Source organism: Capra hircus, chromosome 2 (assembly GCF_001704415.2).
Source record: "Capra hircus breed San Clemente chromosome 2, ASM170441v1, whole genome shotgun sequence".
Taxonomy (NCBI): domain Eukaryota; kingdom Metazoa; phylum Chordata; class Mammalia; order Artiodactyla; family Bovidae; genus Capra; species Capra hircus.
In genome coordinates, this window is record NC_030809.1 from 32703338 (window position 1) to 32720397 (window position 17060).

At 39.0% G+C, this 17060-nt stretch overlaps 1 protein-coding gene across 2 annotated transcripts in view; it reads left to right on the forward strand.

Moving 5' to 3' along the window:
* Positions 1–17060, forward strand: part of ABCA12 (ATP binding cassette subfamily A member 12) — a 209076-nt gene that overhangs the window by 68961 nt on the left and 123055 nt on the right. For both annotated transcript variants that reach the window (XM_018059867.1, XM_018059874.1), the window contains exon 3: positions 4248–4401. In XM_018059867.1, coding sequence (XP_017915356.1) covers positions 4248–4401 — 154 coding nt within the window. The remainder of the gene's footprint in view (positions 1–4247; positions 4402–17060) is intronic.

Here is a 17060-nt window from a genome sequence, read left to right on the forward strand (position 1 = left end):
TCTATTCCTCTGTTCCTATGGCTGAACTGCCATTGTTTTCAGCACTAGGTCAGTCACACCATCTGCTTAATGAGTGCTTTAGGGGAGAGGGATCATCTGTAGCCCTTCTATCTGCCTTCCATTCTGATGACCCCCTGCACATGCTTGAGATGGACTAGGGATAACCCCATACCCCGAATGAGTGGTTCCAGGTGGGATCTGTGTAACAGGGTGACTTACCATTCATGGTGAAATTCCACTGCAGAATTGTAGAGGTCTGGTATGGCAGAATGTGACAGAGTGATGTGAATCGCAAACAGGCAGTTTGGTGCTCTTGAGCTTATTCAGGGAATTGTGCTACAATGAAAACAGTGAAGGTTCAGTCCCGGTATCACTTGTTTAATATTAGGGAAGACACTGGTCTTTCTGGTGTCAGACAAAGAAGCTTCTTAGAAGGTAATAATGAGTCAGTCAGTTCAGTTCAGTCGCTCAGTTGTGTCCGACTCTTTGCGACCCCATGAATCGCAGCACGCCAGGCCTCCCTGTCCATCATCAACTCCCGGAGTTCACTCAAACTCACGGCCATCAAGTCGGCGATGCCATCCAGCCATCTCATCCTCTGTCAGCCCCTTTTCCTCCTGCCCTCAATCCCTCCCAGCATCAGAGTCTTTTACAATGAGTCAGCTCTTCGCATGAGGTGGCCAAAGTACTGGAGCTTCAGCTTTAGCATCATTCCCTCCAAAGAAATACCAGGGCTGATCTCCTTTAGAATAGACTGGTTGCATCTCCTTGCAGTCCAAGGGACCTCAAGAGTCTTCCCCAACACCACAGTTCAAAAGCATCAATACTTCAGACCTCAGCTGTCTTCACAGTCCAACTTTCACATCCATACATGACTACTGGAAAAACCATAGCCTTGACTAGACGGACCTTAGTCGGCAAAGTAATGTCTCTGCTTTTGAATATGCTATCTAGGTTGGTCATAACTTTCCTTCCAAGGAGTAAGTGTCTTTTAATTTCATGGCTGCAGTCACCATATGCAGTGATTTTGGAGCCCCCAAAAATAAAGTCTGACACTGTTTCCACTGTTTCCCCATCTATTTCCCATGAAGTGATGGGACCAGATGACATGATCTTCGTTTTCTGAATATTGAGCTTTATGCCAACTTTTTCACTCTCCTCTTTCACTTTCATCAAGAGGCTTTTTAGCTCCTCTTCACTTTCTGCCGTAAGGGTGGTGTCATCTGCATATCTGAGGTTATTGATATTTCTCCCTGCAGTCATGATTCCAGCTTGTGCTTCTTCCATTCCAGCATTTCTCATGATGTACTCTACATAGAAGTTAAGTAAGCAGGGCGACAATATACAGCCTTGACGTACTCCTTTTCCTATTTGGAACCAATCTGTTGTTCCATGTCCAGTTCTAACTGTTGCTTCCTGACCTGCATATAGGTTTCTCAAGAGGCAGGTTAGGTGGTCTGGCATTCCCATCTCTTTCAGAATTTTCCACAGTTTATTGTGATCCACACAGTCAAAGGCTTTGGCATAGTCAATAAAGCAGAAATAGATGTTTTTCTGGAACTCTCTTGCTTTTTCTATGATCCAGCGGATGTTAGCAATTTGATCTCTGGTTCCTCTGCCTTTTCTAAAATCAGCTTAAATATCAGGAAGTTCATGGTTCATGTATTGCTGAAGCCTGGCTTGGAGAATTTTGAGCATTGTTTTACAAGTGAGTGAGATGAATGCAATTGTGCGATAGTTTGAGCATTTTTTGGCATTGCCTTTCTTTGGGATTGGAATGAAAACGGACCTTTTCCAGTCCTGTGGCCACTGCTGAGTTTTCCAAATGTGCTGGCATATTGAGTGCAGCACTTTCACAGCATCATCTTTCAGGATTTGAAATAGCTCTACTGGAATTCCATCACCTCTACCTGCTTTGTTCATAGTGATGCTTTCTAAGGCCCACTTGACTTCACATCCCAGGATGTCTGGCTCTAGGTGAGTGATCACACCATCGTGATTATCTTGGTCATGAAGATCTTTTTTGTACAGTTCTTCTGTGTATTCTTGCCACCTCTTCTTAATAAGTTCTGCCTCTGTTAGGTCCATACCATTTCTATCCTTTATCAAGCCCATCTTTGCATGAAATGTTCCCTTGGTATCTCTAATTTTCTTGAAGAGATCTCTAGTCTTTCCCATTCTGTTGTTTTCTTGTATTTCTTTGCATTGATCGCTGAAGAAGGCTTTCTTATCTCTTCTTGCTATGGAAATCTGCATTCAGATGCTTATATCTTTCCTTGTAGTCTGGTGGATTTCTTTCCACTTCCGTTTGAATTTTCAAAACTTTAATCCATACTGGTGTTATTGTGTTAGTTTTTCCTGTAGTTGCTGTAACAAATTACCACAAACTTGGTGACTTAGAAAAAGCACTAACTTGTTAAGTTACCGTTCTAGAGTTCAGAAGTCCAGGATTTATTTAATCTTTGTGGGTTAAAGGTGTTGGCAGGGCTGCATTCTTTCTGGAGGCTTTAGGAGGATCGTTTTCTGGCTTCTAGAGGGAGAAGGCAATGGCAACCCATTCTAGCACTCTTGCCTGGAAAATCTCATGGACGGAGGACCACGGTAGGCTGTGGTCCATGGGATCACGAAGAGTTGGACACGACTGGGTGACTTCACTTTCACTTTTCACTTTCATGCATTGGAGAAGGAAATGGCAGCCCACTCCAGTATTCTTGCCCTGGAGACTCCCAGGGACAGGGAGCCTAATGGGCTGCCGTCTATGGGGTCTCACAGAGTCGGACACCACTGAAGCAACTTAGCAGCAGCAGCAGAGGTTGCCCACTTTCCTTGGCTTTTGGCTCTTTCCTCCACGTTCAAAGTCTACAGTACTTCATCTTTCAGTCCCTCCATTTTGTTTCCTCTTATTTCCTGGCCAATTTCCTACTACCTCTTCCTTTTTATTTTCAATTTTTTAAAAATATCTGTATTTAAGTTACTTAAATTTCTACTTATTATTCTTTCTATTAATAATGCATGCTTAGCCTCATTGCTCTTTTTATTTTTTTCTTTTTTTAAAAAAATTTCTTTATGTTTATAATGAAAACATCTGTACTGCCACTCATTTAATTGGTTCATGAGAAACTTAAGGTTTCGCTTTTTAGTCTTTTGTCAAAATTATCCTCATGATTTCTAAACCATTTTTGAAAATTCATTGTATCTGTATTCCCCAAAGGGAGGAAGCCAGTGTTTTAGTACCAAACCTAATTTTGTGAAAAGATTTGTAATTCACAGCTTGCATATTGTCTTAACTCGTGTATGCTATCATCATATTTTATAAAGCAAATGTTAAAGGTTATAAAACTGGTTAACTGCTACAATAATTGTGTCTTTAATATTAGGGAAAATCTGCATATTCATTCATATCATTATTATTGGTTTTTAAATAGGAAGAAAATATTGTGTGTATAGGATAATTTAAAATTTTGAGGACATCAAAGATATTTCCTGTATCTGGAAGATTGGCTGCATTTATAATGCCTTTGGTTACAAAAGAAGATATGTATAGTGTAGGCAAAAATAGTTAATATAGAGTCAAATGAAAGTAAACAAGGTCATGTGAAATATACCACTAAGGAAAAATAATTCCTCCAATTCAAAAGAAATGATACAAATGAACTTATTTACAAAATAAAAACAAACTCACAGATTTAGAGAATGAACTTATTTTTTATTTTTATTATTAAAACTTATTTATTGTTTATTTGACCTTGCCACCTGGCATGTGGGAATCTTCATTTCCTGACCAAGGATCAAACCACTCTGCTTGTAGTGGAAGCGCAGTTAACCACTGGACCACCAGGGAGGTCCTGCTCCAGATTTTTTAATATACTACATATATTTTTGAAAAAATTATGGCTATTCTGGTCATACTGTTTTCTGATCTACTCTTTTAAATTAGCAATGTATTATAAATATCTGTATTATTTGACATTTTTATTGATTGCATTGTATTTTATTATATGGATAATATAATATGGATTTGTTGTTAACACTCTGGCAAACATTCTTGCAGCTAGTTCCTTAGAATAAATCCCAGGAAGAGAAATTTGTGGGGCAACAAGCATTTTAAAGTCTTTTGATCCATAGGGGACCCAAACAGTGATAATCCAGAAGATAATTTCACAGAATGGTTACTGCACTTCTTTCCCTTCCCAAGGAAGCATCATAGTGATTTAATTACTGTTTGCTTTTTTTTTTTTTACTTTCAGGTTACCTTGCACCTCGAAACCTTCCTAGTACTGGATTCTTCCCATTCCTGCAAACCCTACTCTGTGACACAGACTCTAAATGCAAAGACACACCCTATGGGCCACAAGACCTGCTTCGTAGGAAAGGAATTAACAGCGCACTATTTAAAGACAGGTAGGGGCATTTCCCAAGTGTATTCAGTCACTTTGAGAGATCAAGTCTTATTTCCTTATGAAACATATGGGAAGCCATCCTAGGTTAGGTATACAATTTTATTTTCTATATCTACAAATGTGATGATCTAAATATGAAAGAACAAAGTGGTTACAAACTGGAATTACCATGTTTATGTGGAATTAGGCATAATGTACTTTGGATGAATTACTCAGTTTTTGCTTATGCTCCCGTAAGGGATAAGAGAGGGATATAAAATAGATGGCTATAAGAACCTGCTGTATAGAACAGGGAACTCTACTCAATACTCTGTAATGGCCTATATGGGAAAAGAGTCTTTGAAATTGGTGATTATATGTATATACATCTGTACACCTTTTATATACACCTGAAACTAACACAGCATTATAAATCAACTACTCTGGTAGTTTAGCTGCTAAGTTGTATCCAACTCTTGTGACTCCATGGACCAAAGCCCATTAGGCTCCTCTGTCCATGGAATTTTCCAGGCAAGAATACTGGCGTGGGTTGCCATTTCCTTCTTCAAGGGATCTTCTGGATCCGTGGATCCAACCCAGGTCTCCTGCATCACAGACGGATTCTTTACCAACTGAGCTACCAGAGAAGCCCCCAAAAATTAACTATAAAAAAATCAACTATACTCCAGTTAAAAAAAAAAAACAACTGGATAGTCAAGGCAGTCATTCTTAACTTCCCTCAGGGATTCTCTATCCTACTTCAAATTGTCCGTGGCATTGCCCTAAGACTCGATCACAAACGTAAGATATAGAACAAAGTCAGGGATATTATCTTCTATGTGGTACTTCTGGATATAACAGAAACCAGGAAATGCAAATAAGGAAATTAGGAATCTAGAAATCAAAGTAATAAAGTTGGAAGTATACTTAATTGAAGAACCACCTTTAAATGAGGTTAATGTGTCCTATTTTATGGTATGAGAAGAAGCTGAAGAATAAAGATAGGGAATCTAGACCATTTGCAACCTCAGTTTTCCATCCTGAGATTTAAATCTAAAGAGTCAAGAGCCTAACCATTTGTAGAACTAATAACATTGTAATCTGAATCAATCATGAGATTATTTTGGTAGAGATTTTTTTCTGTGTTTCTCAAGAAAAGATTATATTTATCTGTAATCAGAGATATTTGGTCCCTCAAATTTTCATTTAAATTCACTGGCATGTAGCACCATTTCTCCTTCAGTATTATCATCATGATTTTGATCATCAATTAGTATGGGTAATACTTTGAGAGAGTAAGTAACTGCAAGCTATTTAACATAAAATATCAACACGTCAAGAATTATCTTGGGAAATGACTTGAGATAAAATGTAATTGTTGGGTTGCTGATTCACTCCGGTTTTTATTGTGTCAATAAGTTATTTAGTCTTTATGCATAGAGCATTCTGATGTTCACTGATTTGTTTATCAACATATTCAAGAAATAGTGGCTGAGAAATTTCTGTGTGCCAGGCATCATTCTAGGCGCTATAATACAGAGATGAACCAAACAAATTCTCTACCCTTTTGTTACTTGTATTCTAATGGAAAAGCAAAAAAGCAGTCAAATGAATAAATAGCATAATCACCAATAATAGTAAATGTTCCAGCAAGAAAATAGAGCAAATTAAGAGGTAGAAACTGAAAGGTGAGCATTAAATAGCAAAAGAACGGCCTCTGTTGGAAGGTGACATATGAGTGGAGACCAAGAAGGACTGGGAAAAGCCAGCACTCGCATATGAACATCTAGAAGAGAAAGTCCCAGGCAGAGAAGCAGTCAGTGATCCTGAAATGGGGACACACTTGATCATTTAGAGGAATAGGAAGTTGCCTAATATGGATAGAACATAGTACAGGATGATGAAAGGGGCAGAGGATTTGTTGAAAAAATGAAAAACCCCCGAGAAAGAGCATGAAGCATCAAACAGGTAAGAAAACGGAAGGAATTTGCCTTCTGCTTTTAGTATAATGAGAAGCCATTGGAAATTTTTAAACAGGGAAATGGCATGACATATTGTCTGTGAGACTAATGTTCTAAGCATATACAAGCATTGCCTCAACTAGCCACTAGTTGTGTATCTCTGCAAGGATACCAAAAGATGGCTAGAGCCTATTGTCCCCCTGGGTACTCAGTGTAGAGATAAAGTGAATGAATACTTTATTTATTCACCTAGTTCACAGTCTCTGTGTCCCTGTGTGAGTGATGAGTTAGGCATGATTTATGCCTGTGTTCTAGTAGGAGAAAAGTAAAAGTGAAAGTGTTAGTTGCTCAGTTGTGTCTGACTCTTTGCAACCCCATGGACTATAGCCCATCAGGCCCCTCTGTTCATGGGATTCTCCAGGCAAGAATACTGGAGTGGGTTGCCATTCTCTTCTTTCCGACCCAGGGATCCAACACAAGTCTCCTGCATTGTAGACGGATTCTTTATCATCTGGGCTAGCAGGAGAAGGTAAATGTTAAATGAGTGATAATAGGAGATAGTGCAAAAAAAGAATGCCAGGAGGAAATTGAAGCAAGACATCCTCCATATTTAAAGTAGAAAGAGAGCTTTCAGCTGATGTAATCAGGTAAACCTTCATGGAGAAGTTGTACTTGAGATGGACATTTTGTGAACCAAGTGTTAGAGAAGATATGAGGAAAATTAATGTCCATTATTTACAAACTGGATCCACTTGGCACTCTTTTCTTTGTATCTTTTTAATTTTGTCTCATGAAGAACTAAGTAACAACAAGGAGAATAGTTATCAGTATTTAAGAAGTCTATCTATACATATTACCACCCCCAAAAAAGTATTTTTCTGTGTATTTCTATGTATATGGTCCTCAGTAACATAATAGAGGACCAAATTCATGGAGCCCCCTGAGATGAAGCATTGAGTTGATTTTAGAACTAAGATTAAAGTCCAAGTTTATTTTTACCCTCTGTTGGTTACTCTCTAGCTAGTTGATCATATCTCTTTTTTTCACTTTTATTCTAATCTCCAAGTATTATATTGAGCTCAAGCTGTATATTGCTGTATATTCAGTATTTTCTCTAAACTACCAAGTAATTGGAGCTTAATTTGGAAATTACATGCACTAATAAAACTGCATTAATGATATCTCCCACCATGCTATTAATTTTTATGTATAATATAGCCACACAATGAAACTGGGCCGTGGTTACTAGGTAAGCCGTTCCATACTGGGTAAGGCATGTCACTAAATTGCTTCCCTTTGGTGAAGAAAAATTCACTAGCATAGCCACATTAAGAAACAAACCATCTTCCTTTTCTGTTTTCTAAGTGAGGGGAAACAATGCTATCTTTGGCCTTATCAAAGGAGGCCCAGCATGTTTATTTTAATAGAATGCTCTTCTGAAAGACATGATCACACTGAGGTCACTACTTGCTGGCCAGTTGCCAGGTGTTTTGATGCATTTTTGCATTAGCACCAGTCTTCTGTTATTAAATTCATACTTCTTTAAACATTAGCTTCAGGATGAGGTGGTTTAAAAAAAATTCAACCATCAACTCAGCATCAACTGTTTAACTAGCTGTCTGAAAGAAGAGATGATTACATTTATTGTTTTCTTGCTCTTTTGCACAAGGGATGATCCAACATCATGGGACTTACCCTTATGGTCCTTCCTCCCTGCACTGCCTCTAAGAATACATCAGAACAGTGGGGGCTCTTGACTGTGCTGTTGCTCACACAGCTGGCAAATGGCAAAGATCATCTTGCAGAGCTCACAGGGTCATTATTTGGAGAAACAATTCAGCCTTCCTGCAGCTCCTGCTGGGGAATTGCCTCTATGGATTTACTCCTTGTCTCTGTCGTGTTGACACTCATCCATGACCCATGGTTTCCAAATTCATACCTTTGTTCGTAGTGTCGAGTGGCTCCTATAGAACCTGAAACACAGCTAATCTGATTCTATTCAGAGGCATTTTTTTAAAAGTACCACGGCTTTTGTTTAGTAGTGAAAAATATGGATGTGTTTAGAAAGTAAAGATATTATTGGGAATCTAGGGTAATTGGAAGTAGAACAGGTATGCATCCTCATTTGACTGTAAACATGAAGTAAGATGTATTAGGTCTCATAACTGTATTAATTTCAGAGTAATGTATAACCATTTAGTAATCATTTTAGTGAGTATCTGTGTAAAAATAAAGGTGAAAACATCATTTATCAAAAACAAAGTAGAAGGAAGTCTTTAACTGCCATGCAGGCAAAATTGTTAATTCATTGAGTTAGAATGTATTGAACATGTACCATGTGCTAGAGACTACCCAAGTTACTGTGGATACAGATGACCTTACATGCTAGATTCCCATAAAAACTTAAAATCTGGTGAGAAAAAGACAGAAACTACTAAACAGGTAAATTAATCTGTCAAATGGTAAATGTGATGACTATTTGTTTTGTTCTCACTGTGCCTAAAACATTAGACAACAGATGGTGAATAGTTATATAGGCACTCTGAGACATTGTTTCTGTCTGAAGAATATATATCTTACTATTGGATATTTTATTGGAGTGGAGAGAGGGTTGGGTGGGGAGATATCAGAAGAGTTCTCCAGAGACCTGTATGGGTGAGATCATGAAGGTCAGATAGGGTGGTAGTTACCAGACTAGAGGAAGGTGTGTTGGAGATAGAAAAAGAAGGGCTTTCCTGGTGGCTCAGTGGTAAAAAATCTGCCTGCGAATGCAGGAGATGTGGATTCAATCCCTGGGTCGAGAAGATCTCTTAGAGAAGCAAATGGCAACCCACTCCAGTATCCTTGCCTGGAAAATCCCATGGACAGTGGACCCTGGCGGGCTACAGCCCAAGGGGTTGCAAAAGAGCTGGAAACTACTTAGTGACTAAACAACAGCAACAAAATAGAGAATCTCAGAACCTAAGAAAGAAATTAATGGTGATCCTTGTATAGTCAGTTTAGAGGAATAGGCAGACAGCTTTGCTACTGACTGTGATGGCAGAATTACAAATTCCTTTGTAATGTTGCCAGATTAATCTCTCTGTGTCAGGGCTAGGTAGAACACAGTATGTACAGGGTTATCTGAAAGCTACTGCAAAGTTGTCTCCTCCCCCATATTCTATGTGCTTCTGATGCACATCTGCCCCAAAGACATTTCCTCATCTGCCCCATCACGGTGCCTCTGAAAACTTTTAGAAATGTATTAGCTCAGATATAACATCTCCAAAGTCCCTCCAAAGAATATAAAAAGCCCTAGGACAGAGCAACATATTAAGGCATTTCTAAATCTTAACACCTTGACTGGTTGTTGATTGGCAAGTGAGCCACCTAGAAGAGAGGTGCATGTTGACCATGGGCATGCAAGGATTATATCTGAATATGGAAGGCCCTGAAGGAATGAACATGAGGATGAACTTCAAGAAATTATGAAAAAGTTAAACTTTTCCTGTGAATGACTTATGCTTATAACATTCTTATTTGTCCCTAAAGTTAGTAATGCCTGTCATGGGAAGCTGGAGTCAGAACTGGGCCTGGGGCATATTTCACACCTTCTTTCCAGGTGTCACTGCATTACCTGTATAACTATATTTCAGGGGGAAAATGAAAAATAGAATAAGTTTAACTAATCCTTAGAGACAAAAAAAAAAGTCAGAATTTTCTTTTTAGGATTTGCCATATGTGTCTTTCCTAGACACATATTCCTTTCAAAGACAGAATTACCATGGTGCACATGGATGCCACCCACACAGGTAGTCTTTCCCACTCACAGGAAATACAAAGACATTCGGTATAAGTGCATAAATCCTACCGCTATGATGATATCTATAAATGTGACATTTCCCAAATGGAACTGTTGGTAGACATGTCTGAGAAGAAATAAAACTACTCAGCCTAGTTTCCCTCCCAATATCTTAAGTTTGACATTTTGAATCCAAGATGTTCCCCTTATTAAGTCCCTTTTGAAGTAGAGCACTATAAATATGGTAGAGTCAGAATCTACTTCTTCAGCATCTTAGAGGCAATGCTCTTAACCATCTCCATGGTCCTGGACATGTGAGCTGGGTCTGGAAAAGTCAAAATGATGCCATGGGCCACTTGAAGATTTGACTCAGCCTTTCTTGCCTCACCCAGAAGATTGAATTTTCTGGATCCAGATGAGCTTACATGCTGGATTCAAGAGGCACCATAATATACCTCCCAGAGATATCTAGTATGAGAAAGATTCTCTCAGACTTCCTTACACCTATTCTGAATTCCTGAATAGGATTTTTAAATCTCCTGAGTTGGTCCTAGGGAGTTGATGGGGGCTGAATAAGTCCACTTCTCTGTCATAGCATAGTACTTGGGGCCAGATAATTCTTTGTTGTGCTGTGCATTGTAGAATGTTTAGTAGCATCCCTGGTCTCTACCCTCATCCCTGACCTCTAGATACAAGTAGCATCACTCCTATCCAGTGTAACAGCCAACATGTCTCCAGATATTGTGAAATATCCCCCAGGAGCAGGGGAGGGGCCAGAAATTGCCCCCAGTGGCAAACCACTAGTGTAGTAAAAGGATGAACAAAAAGATTTTAAGGTAGCAAGAGCCAAGAATTAGGTAATGATTCTAGGACCTTGCTCTATACAAAGTGCAAATGATAACTCTAATTTAGCACCCCCAGTCATGTGTAGTCATCATCCCCTGGCCATATCCTCCCTTAGCTATTACCATTAACATATTATAATCCCTGTTTTATTTTTTTAATTTGTTTTACCTGTATATGTCCTGGGAATTTAATAAATGTGTGTGAGTTTATGAATAAATATGGTGGCTACAGTGAAGATTGATTATATGTTTATGCATGTGTTGCCATCTTTGAGTGCTTCCTCTTCCAAGGATCTTTGCAGAGCCAGGTGTGCAACAAGGGAGGCAGGCTATTTTTAAAAGTTGCTTTTTTCAGGCAAAAATATACAGCAGGGCAAAGACAGCCTCTTTAATAAATGGTGCTGGGAAAACTGGAAACTATAAGCAAGATGAAAAGACAGCCCTCAGAATGGGAGAAAATAATAGCAAATGAAACAACTGACAGAGGATTAATTTCCAAAATATACAAGCAGTTCATACAACTCAATGCCAGAAAAACAAACAACTTAATCAAAAAGTGGGGAAAAGACCTAAACAGACATTTCTCCAAAGAAGACATACAGATGGCTATCAAACACATGAAAAGATGTTCAACATCCCTCATTACCAGAGAAATGCAAATCAAAACTACAGTGAGATATCACCTCACACGAGTCAGAACGGCCATCATCAAAAACTCTACAAACAATAAATGTGAGAGAGGGTGTGGAGAAAAGGGAACCCTCTTGCACTGTTGGTGAGAGTGGAAATTGATACAACCACTATGGAAGACGGTATAGAGATTCCTTAAAAAACTAAGAATAAACCCACCATATGACCCAGCAATCCCACTCCTAGGCATATACCCTGAGGAAACCAAAATTGAAAAGACACATGTATCCCATTGCAGCACTATTTCCAATAGCTAGAACATGGAAGCAACCTAGATGTCCATTGACAGATGAATGGATAAAGAAGTTGTGGTACATATACACAATGGAATATTACTCAGCCATAAAAAGGAACACATCTGAGTAAGTTCTAATGAGGTAGATGAAACTAGAACCTATTTATTATACAGAGTGAAGTGGATCAGAAAGAGAAAGATAAATATCATATTCTAACCCACATATATGGACTAGAAAAATGGTACTGAAGGATTTATTTACAGGGCAGCAATGGAAAAACAGAGGATGAGATGGTTGGATTGCATAACCGACTCAATGGACACGAGTTTGAGTAAGCTCTGGGAGTTGGTGATGGACAGGGAAGCCTGGCATTCTTTAGTCCATGGGGTTGCAAAGAGTCAGACACTGAGCGACTGAACTAATGGAAAAACAGACATAGAGAATTGACTTACAGACATGGGAGAGGGCAGGAGAGGGTGAGATGTATGGAAAGAATAACATAGAAATTTATATTGCCATATGTAAATTAGATAGCCTACAGAAATTTGCTGTATGGCTCAGGAAACTCAAGCAGGGGCTCTGTATCAACCTAGTGGGGTGGGATGGGGAGGGAGATGGGAGGGAGGTTCAAAAGGGAGGGGATATATGCTTATCTATGGCTGATTCATGTTGAGGTTTGACAGAAAACAACAAAATTCTATAAAGCAATTATCTGTCAATAAAAACAATAAATTAAAGTTTAAAAAAAAACATAAATAAATAAAAATGTTGCCTCCTTAGCTATCCATTCTTCCAGACTGTATTCTTCATTATTAAATGTTTGTCATGTGCCATCTGCCAACAGAGTGCACTGTAGATAGACTCTTCCTAAGAGTTTTACCGCCCAAAGAGAAAATTGATCATTCCTTCAAATGGTAAATTCCTCTTATGAGTAAACTTATAAAGAAATTAAATTTGAAAATGAAGAAAGAGCTATAAAATTCTGGGTTAGGCCCTTTGCCTCTTCCCACCTCACCAGCCAGTGTGTGCAGGCCCCAGTTTATGAATAATAAGGGTGCATCCATTTGGTGTCCAGAGATCCTGAAGCTTCTAGTATTCTAGAAGGATCTTGTAAGGACCATAGATACATAAGTGTGGGGCTTCAGCTGCATACTGATGGTGAAGGCTGTGTCTTTGTACATCTTTGTGGGCGCTTTGACAGTTAATGTTGGTGAGTATCTATGATGTCAGGGCCCCAGTAGGAACTCGATCAGCACACCTCACACAATATTCACAATAGCTTTGCAACATGGGTGTATCATTCCTAACTTATAGATGAGGCTTCAATTTTTTAGGAAGTGGCAGAGATGGAATTTGAAAGATACCTACTAACTCCAAAGTTCTTCTACACTCTGGCAATACCATCTATTTTTATTTAATCAGCTATTCAGTTTTATGGTTCAGAACCATACTAGATATGTCAAATAAAAAGATCATCATGGTGCCTACTTCCAAAGATGTCACAGCCTAAAATGGAAAAGTGATAGGAATAGGTACACAAGCAAACATAGTACACTTAATTGATATAAACTAAGTATGTACAATGGGGGCAGGAGGAGAAGGGGACGACAGAGGATGAGATGGCTGGATGGCATCACTGACTCGATGGACGTGAGTCTGAGTGAACTCCGGGAGTTGGTGATTGACAGGGAGGCCTGGCGTGCTGCGATTCATGGGGTGGCAAAGAGTCGAACACGACTGAACGACTGAACTGACTGACTGACTGAAGTATGTACAAAGTGCTTCAGTTCAGTTCAGTTCAGTCGCTCTGTCATGTCTGACTCTTTGCGACCCCATGAATCGCAGCACGCCAGGCCTCCCTGTCCATCACCAACTCCCGGAGTTCACCCAGACTCACGTCCATCGAGTCAGTGATGCCATCCAGCCATCTCATCCTCGTTGTCCCCTTCTCCTCCTGCCCCCAACTCCTCCCAGCATCAGAGTCTTTTCCAATGAGTCAACTCTTCTCATGAGGTGGCCAGAGTACTAGAGTTTCAGCTTTAGCGTCATTCCTTCCAAAGAAATCCCAGGGCTGATCTCCTTCAGAATGGACTGGTTGGATCTCCTTGCAGTCCAAAGGACTCTCAAGAGTCTTCTCCAACACCACAGTTCAAAACCATCAATTCTTTGGTGCTCAGCCTTCTTCACAGTCCAACTCTCACATCCATACATGACTACTGGAAAAACCATAGCCTTGACTAGATGGACCTTAGTCGGCAAAGTAATGTCTCTGCTTTTGAATATGCTACCTAGGTTGGTCATAACTTTTCTTCCAAGGAGTAAGCGTCTTTTAATTTCATGGCTTCAGTCACCATCTGCAGTGATTTTGGAGCCCCCCAAAATAAAGTCTGACACTGTTTCCACTGTTTCCCCATCTATATCCCATGAAGTGATGGGACCGGATGCCATGATCTTCGTTTTCTGAATGTTGAGCTTTATGCCAACTTTTTCACTCTCCTCTTTCACTTTCATCAAGAGGCTTTTTAGCTCCTCTTCCTTTTCTGCCATAAGGGTGGTGTCATCTGCATATCTGAGGTTACTGATATTTCTCCCGGCAATCTTGATTCCAGCTTGTGCATCTTCCAGCCCAGCGTTTCTCATGATGTACTCTGCATATAAGTTAAATAAGCAGGGTGACAATATACAGCCTTGACGTACTCCTTTTCCTATTTGGAACCAGTCTGTTGTTCCATGTTCAGTAGTAACTGTTGCTTCCTGACCTCCATAAGGTTTCTCAAGAGGCAGGTTAGGTGGTCTGGTATTCCCATCTCTTTCAGAATTTTCCACAGTTGATTGTGATCCATACAGTCAAAGACTTTTGCATAGTTGATAAAGCAGAAATAGACGTTTTTCTGGAACTCTCTTGCTTCTTTGATGATCCAGCGGATGTTGGCCATTTGGTCTCTGGTTCCTCTGCCTTTTCTAAAACCAGCTTTAAATGCAAATCCATTCATTGTCTAAGAAGCATAGAATTCTCTGTCTATAAGCATGGGCAGAGATTACCCTGAACTCAGTAAGACTGGTTACCTTCTTGTCCTCCTTTAGCAATTTAATAGGGAGCTAAAAGAACCAATTGCCTTTCTTGGAGGAAATAAACTGAATTTCACCTTAGAGCCTTAATTCATGTTTTTTCCCACAATGCTTGCTGTTGTACATTTACTTTCTGGTTTCCATTTTGAGTTTACGGATAATAATTGTGCAGTAGCAGAGTACACATGCCGTCATACTACATGCTGTAAATACAAAATAAACCCGGGAAATTTTCAGCATGATGAACTGCAAAGCACATATGATATCCCATGCTCTCTCCCTGACAAAAAGCCATACCAGGACCACCTAAGAGGAGGTGAACCACCTCCCCACTCCTGTAACATGGGATCTATGTACCACCATGTAACTATGGCCACCTTCTGGTCAAGGCAGGTCCCCTTAGAAAAGAAGCCTCCAGAGTTCCTTGTCCAGAGGAACCATTTTCTGTTGAGTCAGTTCAGAACTGCTGAGCCAGTGGCTTGCTGGGAAAGGGATGAACTTGTCTTTGATTTTGAAAGAATATTTGAAGGAGTAGTTTTAGGGCTTTTACCTGAATGTGGGGAAATGGGCAAGATGGCCCCTATGGAGGAGATGCAGCTTTTGCTTTTCCAAGCTCATACTTCCTTAGTTTCTTATCACCTCTTGTTTTCCTCCCCCACTCCCATTTATTACTCAGTCTTTTCTCTTGCTCTTTCTTTGCTCTTTTTCATCTTTGTCGCTTTCCCTTTGGTTTTTGTTGCTGTCCCTATTCCTTAAAATTTTTATGAAGGTAGTTTTCCCTTTATTTCACAGTGTGTTGATATTCAGTAGTACTCCTTACAGTATTTCAAGCTGAACTAAAAAAGTGTCAAGAAAAAGAAAAGTGAAACTGACTTTCTCAAACTGTCTAAAACTTTCTGTTTGAGAGAAAGGAAAAGGTCCAGGTCAGTTCTTACTTTTATCTGAACAGTTTTCCCATCCAAATAAGGAATATAAGAAGATTTAGAGGAATATAGTCATGGTCATGAATAATTCAAATAAATATACATTAAGAATGCAGAACTTTGGGAGCAACCAGTACATTTTATAGAGGATACTGGAAGAACACTAGGGAATGAAGACAAATATCACCTTTTCTTATCATTTTTATTAAAAGGACACACTGGGGAAAAAAAGAGATTTTTTTTCCAATTATAAATCATAAAGTACCCTGGAACCAGGATTTGGATCTTGTTTCTTAAAAGGAAGTCAAATCAAACCACAATAGCAAGCAGAACTTCTTGCTTTTCTGCTCTTGTCTTTTTATATCTGTTCTTATGTACCTTCAGTAAGCTTTTTATAAACAATCAGACAAAACACATTATTCACTCCAGACATCTGGACTTATTTCATTCTTGAAATAGATACATTTATTTCAGATATGTACTTTAGGTATATCAAGTTTTCAAGAAAATGTGATTATTTCTATTTAAAAAATGATAAACAGGAAGTTATTTAAAAAGAAAAAAAGAAGATTGCTGAACTGTGGGATGGTCCAATAGTGTTTTCTGCCAAAAGGTGGTGTGATCATGTACAGAGATTCCTGGCATCATATGCTATCATTACAGCCTTGATACATTCAGTGAAATTAAAACGCTGCATGCATCGTTCTTTCTTTGACATCTGGTGCCACCTGCCATGACACCAACCATAGTACCTAGCACAGATTAGATATTCCATAGATGTGTGTTCTGCCCCTTCTTCTTTGAATCTTTCTTGAAAGTGTTCATCTTTGATAATCTTCAAAATAGCATCGGTAATTTAATGTAGAAACTTGTTTTCCTTTAAAGGTTGACAGATAAGCAGACCTTTATTTCAGTACCCAAAGCAGTCTTTGACTCTCATCTGTTTAGGATCCACCATCTTTTTAAAAGAAAATATATATATTGTAAATATTTTTAGTGTTTAGCTCTATGTCCTTTTTTACTGTAGGAATATAGTAAAAAAAAAAAAAGAAAAGAAAAAAAACTATTTCAACCTTATCTAGGCCATTTTCTCTGAAGAAAAATTTACTTTGTAGGATGCTTATATATTCATTGATAAATGGTGAAGTGAGTTTTGTCATAAAGTCCTGGAAAGTA